The 6,466-nt window shown below is 33.4% G+C and overlaps 1 protein-coding gene across 2 annotated transcripts; it reads left to right on the top strand.

Annotated features, from left to right (window-relative positions):
- Window positions 3,187-5,208, top strand: LOC104734564 (N-(5'-phosphoribosyl)anthranilate isomerase 1, chloroplastic). 2 transcript variants are annotated; one of them, XM_010454162.2, is made up of 5 exons: window positions 3,187-3,349; window positions 3,684-3,746; window positions 3,853-4,220; window positions 4,312-4,475; window positions 4,827-5,208. In XM_010454162.2, exons 1-5 carry the CDS (start codon window positions 3,340-3,342, stop codon window positions 5,050-5,052), a joined length of 831 nt encoding a protein of 276 aa, XP_010452464.1. In that variant the 5' UTR covers window positions 3,187-3,339; the 3' UTR covers window positions 5,053-5,208. The 2 variants fall into 2 exon arrangements, with proteins under 2 accessions (XP_010452464.1, XP_010452465.1); XM_010454163.2 differs by lacking the exon at window positions 3,684-3,746.

Here is a 6,466-nt window from a genome sequence, read left to right as displayed (position 1 = left end):
AGAAACGAATAGCCAAACCAAGAAAAAAAAAAAAGGACTTTAAAATAAATACTGATAGAGTAGCACGTGGGCTAATTAATCAAAACGTAACATGGCGTCGTCAATGACGTAATGCTTTCTAAATAGAAAACGTTGAATATAAACTTTTCTAGAATTATTTTACCCATAAGACAGATTTAGGAGAATCTTATCGACATTACCAAATTGACAATAATGGACAATGGAGTTTAATCCTGCCTAGAAACCTATTTTTTTTTAATTCTTGCGAATAAAAAATAATAATTTAAAATGTTTCATATTATTATTGCTTTTCCAAGTTTTTTTTTTAATCAAAGTCTTCCCGATTGTGGTATTTCTAACATGTTTTGTCTGGCTGCAATGCTTTCGTTATATAGTTGACTATAAACAACTATATACTCGACTGTGGATGTTAAATCTACATCAAACTCAGTATCAATGTTATTCATTTAGATAACTACTATATATATATATATATATTTAAGTTGTAACAAGAATAATTGTTCGTATTTATATCAAACTATATTTGTCTAGAAGAGTTTGTAATTATTATGTTCATACATTTTTATCATCAAGTTTAAGTTTTTTTTTTTGGCTAAAAGATCTTCAATTTAAAACTTGATAACGCATAGCATCATCAAAATTAAGTTATGTTCTGTTGATCATGATACTGTATTACTGTGGATGATGATGATATGCGTTATAGTCTTATAGATCACATAATTTTGATAGTGAAGGTGAGAACACATCTCTCTCTCTCTCTGCATTCTACTGCAATTCCAATGTAACAGTCTAACCGCCAAACTCGTTTAGCCTCCGCATTCGACATGTGGGGCCTTTCTTTTGAGGGGACAACTGATCAACTAGTTCAGCAACCAAAAAAAAAGATTTTTTTTTTTACTATTTATGGACCTCTTGTTTTGTGTGTCTGTGTGTGTGTGTGTTTTTTTTTTCCTTCTACTGATTGGTACGGCTAGTGTAAATTGATCGCTTCTATTTATGTTAGTCAGCCATTTTAATTACAGTTAACACGATTAATTTATGAAAGTTTTCTCATGAGAAGTCTGGAACTCCTTATCTACTTTATTGATCATATATTTAAACTTTCTCCATATATATATACATCATTGATCATCCTATACAATACATCTAAACGTTACACTTAAATAGGCAATTGAGCCATTTTTTGTAAATGCAATATGTTTAGCACACGGCAGTGTTTGTTTGACAATCAAGATTATCGGCTGGAGTGATTATAGTTTTATAAAAAGATATCGTTTTGAGTTCGTTTTATTTAGATATTAAAAACCAATTATGAAGTCTGAGTACACTCGCACACACCTTGGTGCGACCGAATGTTCCAATTGCATCAAAGTACGTTTTCTAAGTGATGAAAATAGTTGAAGCGCATGAAACGGCATCCACTAAACAAGTAGTTATTGGAATTACGCCTCTCCATGTTTGGCAAGTGATCATACTTGATATGATTACACATGTGTCTGTCTACATCTACCAATACGCTGCGCCCATAATATCATTAACAGTTACGAATTGTGGTGGATAAAATCCAGTCCGTACATTCTGCACACAGATATGTTGTCCCATCGAACAAGTTTTTCTATACATTAGAGACAAAATTATTGTTTTTATTTTATTTTTCAGTGGTAGAGTAACTAGAAAATTCTCTAGAAATGTACAAATGGTAGTCTCCCATTACCCCCCTAACATAGTTGCTACTTGCTACTTTAAAAATAATAGTAAATTATCTTCTACTTAATCTGTATGCATGATTGATTTATCATAACATGATATATTGTTATGATCCAATCATGTGTAATTAAGGACAAAACCGCTGAAGCTAAGCTAAAAAGCATTATATACATATATATTAAAATAACTGATGAATCAAAATAAAATAAAAACTGACGAAGGAGATCGAAGACAGAAAGAGTTGTTATTTGTTTTTGGTCAAAAGATAGATAAAAGAGCTTTTTTCGCCTGAAAAAGGAGAAAGTTAAAAGAGATGAGTATGAGCCTAAAAAAGGATAGTTAAAGAGATGAGTTTGCGCCTAACAAAGACGAACGAATGAAAAAATTAATTAGGGACTTTCTGATTTTTAGCTGTTTTGAATAAATCCATTAGGCGACAAAAAAAAAAGAATAAATCCATTAAATTTGCATTTTTTAAAAAAAGTTTTTAAGAAAAAACGAATAGTTTGGTAAGTTATAGACAAAATCACATTTTGCACGTGTTTTTTTTAGAGAGAGGGGGCTCACTTTGATGGATGAACGGAACCGCCGTGTTACAAAAGATGTCGGCAAATGTTGTCTTGGCATAGAGTCTCAATCTCATCACGTGGCCTTTGGTTGGAATAACAACGCGTTCACACTTCGCTTGCTTGAGATATTATTTTTGTACTTTTCCCAACTTGCAAAATTCGCTGGTTAAATAAAACAGTAGTTAATTAGCATTCACCATTTTTCTTCGCATAACTTAATCCAAGAATTGGATTATCTAACAAATAACTTTTATAATCTGGATATCTACTCTTAACTGATCATTTCTTGGCCTCATTTGAAATAAAATTTATCATCTATGTTCGAGATGATAAAAATTTATAAATTTTGGTATCTACGGTTTTTCCAATATATATATATATATATTAGTCGTTGTTGTTAGAAGTTTATGAGACTCGGATATAAATTCAGACACCAAGATAGTGTCTTTCTAACCAACTGTCAATTAATACATAGAAGATTCGTGAGAATTTGAATATGATAAAACCAAACATCATAGTATTGTTTCTTCTTTTTAGCCAACTTGTGTCAATTAATGTATAGTAAACTTGAATAAATGATTAAGAAAAAAAAAACATCATGAATTTTCAACGTTTGATTGATACATACATACACTTTTGTGATCTAAGTAAGACTTACAAATATTAAAAATTATTATATCAAACTTAAATATGATTTATTTCACCAATTATTCTAAGTTGAAATTATTGATTAAACGCAAATAAAATAAAAATTAAGTGATCCAAGGTACGATTGGTTCGACCCGTTAATCGAGTGAACCCGCGAAGCAAACTGGTTTATTCGGTTTCACAAAAAAACCAGACCGGAAATCCAATAGTTCGGTTTAGTTACACCTAACAAAAAAAAAGTTTGGTAGATTCCGTTTTTTTTTTTTTTTTCCGCCATTCTCTCTGGTCTTCTTCAGCTACGACCGCCGTCTCCGTTGAACCTCCTCTTCTCATTTCATTCATCGACGGGAGAAAAATCCCATACCTTCTAAGATTTCGCTACAGTGGAACTAAGATGTCAATAGGTATTCTTTTTTTCTGGTGATGAGCTCGTTGGAGGAAAAATGCAGATAACTTGTTCGATGTATTTACTCAAAGAGCTTAATTCTGTTTTCTACTAGTGATATTAATCTAACTGCTATCAACCTGATTTAGTGATGATCCATTTTCTATTATATTTTTATTACTTGCCATCTTCGTTTACTTAGAGGGTTCTTGATTCTATAATTCTGTTGTAAAATCAGAGCTTTATGTTATTCTGTTACATAGTTAAGCTTTGTTCGTTTGAAAAAAAAAAAAAAAAAAGTTAAGCTTTGTTCTTAGAGCTGTTGATGAGACAAGCTTTATTATTTTCCTCAGGAACATTAACAGATCCTCGCGTCCATCCTAGAGTTCTCAATTTCTCCAGAACCTACAAATCCGGTTACTTTTTCAATTTTCACTAGACCTTGTGTGTGTCTTTTCTTGTTTTTCCGGTAAATTACTGAAGCTTACCATCGATGTCTTGTTTCCTACTATATGTGCTCAGGGTTAAGCAATCAAATTGTGTCTTTTTCGAGAGTCGGGTATGCTCAGAATAGGAAGTTCAGCTGCAGTGTTTCTTCCAAGACAGAGGATGTAGCTCCTAGAGATGATGGTAGAGGAAAGGATGGACCTTTGGTTAAGATGTGCGGTATCACATCAGCCAGAGATGCTGCTATGGCAGTTGAGGCTGGTGCTGATTTCATCGGGATGATTATTTGGCCGAATTCAAAACGATCCATTACTCTTTCTGTTGCAAAGGATATCTCAAAAGTGGCCAGGGATGGTGGGGCCAAACCTGTTGGTGTTTTTGTTGATGATGATGAGAACACGATACTTAGAGCAGCTGATGCCTCAGACCTTGAGCTTGTTCAGGTTGTCTACATTCTTTTCATTTTCGGTTTTTGCCCTCAACAAGATGGTTTTCTCAACTTTCTTAACTCTTGATAGTTATGGTTTCTTCCAGCTTCATGGTAATGGTTCGCGTGCTGCATTCTCGGGATTAGTACGTAAAAGGAGAGTCATATATGTCCTTAATGCAAATGAGGATGGAAAGCTATTGAACGAAGTTCCTGAAGAGGATTGTCATCTCGCTGACTGGATTCTTGTGGATAGTGCAACGGGTGGGAGGTACGTGCCTAAAACAACTTTTTCAGTTTCTCTGCATTGTCTCATTGTAATTTACTCCTTAGATGAACAATCGAGTACATGAAACCGTTTGTCTTTCACAAGTGATTGAATTATCAAGAGTGTGATAGGTTCAGGCATTTTCTGTAAGATACTGATACTCAGGTCCAACATCGATATACCAAAATTTGTTAACCTGATGACCATAGTGTCGTGTTAGGTTGGTTAGGTGGTTCCAAAGGTTATGCTTAGAGGGTACCTGCCTCCTTCACTAGATCAGCTAAAGCACGAGTGACTTAATAACAACATCTTTCTTTTGTATACGGCCATATTTATTACGACAATTTGCTGCAGTGGTAAAGGATTTAACTGGGCTCAGTTCAAGTTACCCTCCATCAGAAGCAGAAATGGGTGGCTCTTAGCTGGGGGAATCAATCCAACAAACGTTTCAGCAGCTCTTTCTATCCTTCAACCTGATGGAATTGATGTTAGCAGCGGTATCTGCGGTACAGACGGTATCCAGAAGGATAAGTCTAAGATAAGTTCCTTCATAACTGCAGTTCGCTCTGTACAGTACTAATGGCTAGCAATAAAGGCCAAGGTGATTTATCTTGTAACTATAGTTTCGAGCACCAACTTGTTATTTCCATGCCACTAAGTTTTGAAATTTGAACTGTAACTGCCTAAGAAAAACAGTTCCCTTTCTTTCATCAGTAATAAGGTTTAATTTAAAGGTGTTGGTTTGGCTACCATAACAAAAGAGGGAAGTCGGCTCAGCCACAAACAACATAATGCTTTCTAATCTCGACCAAAACAAAAGGAACATAAAGAATGTGCCAAGATGATTTTTTTTAACTTGTCTGCCTAGTTCATTGCAGCATGTTGCGTTGTTATTAGTCCTTAACATGTGAGATAACAAAAATATTCTCTTATGATGTTATACATGCCAACTCTCGCATACATAGTCTCATAGAGATCCAAAACTCTAGTTTTGGCGAAAATCAATGTTCGGTACATTCTATGGATTTGTCGTCGACTAGAGAGACACTACTTATGAAATCAAACGTATAGCCCTAACTTCTTTAGTCGAAAACAAAATAGACTGCCCACAGAGCGAGAAGAGCGATTCAACGATACTAGTGTTGAAGATAAGCTTGAAATAGCTTGAGTTAGAAGTTATCCTTATCTCACATTGTTATTTTAAATAAGGAATATTAAAGGGTCTCTATATATATAAGGAGTTGTTGGGTTGTAACAACACTTGTGAGATTAGAGAGATTGAGAGTGCTTTTAGTTTTGAGAAGTTTCTAAGGCAATAAACGAGAGTTATTCGTTAATCTTATGTGTTTGATTCAATAACTAGAAGTCTAGAACCGATCTAATCACACGAATTAGTAGAAATCGAAGAAATATACCGTATTGACAAGTACATGGATATTAGAGACAGGTACATAAAATTGACAATTCTTAACTTCGAAATATATTTTGATCAATTTCTAATATTGTTTATGTTTGTCATATGATTTATATATTTTATAAACCATGATTTATATTTCTTCATTCATTGCTTTTAGCAGAGTTTTTTTTTTAAATAAGCATAAAATACATAAAATTAGGTTTAGAACATATTTTTAGAGGAAATGATCGAATCGAATCAACCGGACACAAACCGCGAGTTTCAATGTTTAACAATTTTTACTTACGCACACTTCTATGTTTAAATCGGGTAATATGATACAGTAGCAACACTTACAATGTCGAACATACATACAATACATATTATTAGATTATGGTTCTAATTAATGGTGGCATTGTGTGAGGGGAATAGTTTGAGATAAAAATAAAATTATTCCCAAATTTTACCAGTTAACGATTGAAATTGTTAAACAAATGTATATGCATCCCATTCATTTTTGTTATAGATTAACAAAAAAGAGATAATTAAAAAAATAGTTGCATCCACTAAAATAGAGAGGAATAAAAATAACACATTA

The sequence above is a fragment of the Camelina sativa genome, chromosome 13 (assembly GCF_000633955.1).
Source record: "Camelina sativa cultivar DH55 chromosome 13, Cs, whole genome shotgun sequence".
Lineage (NCBI taxonomy): Eukaryota > Viridiplantae > Streptophyta > Magnoliopsida > Brassicales > Brassicaceae > Camelina > Camelina sativa.
The sequence above is the reverse complement of the archived record's forward strand: the minus strand, read 5'-3'. Positions and strand labels throughout refer to the sequence as shown.

What these genes read in the sequence shown, in the direction of transcription:
- LOC104734564 (XM_010454162.2), top strand. An exon ending in CTCCAGAACCTACAAATCCG is followed by an intron (nt 3,747 to 3,852) that starts GTTACTTTTTCA and finishes ATATGTGCTCAG; the next exon opens with GGTTAAGCAATCAAATTGTG. An exon ending in CAGACCTTGAGCTTGTTCAG is followed by an intron (nt 4,221 to 4,311) that starts GTTGTCTACATT and finishes GGTTTCTTCCAG; the next exon opens with CTTCATGGTAATGGTTCGCG.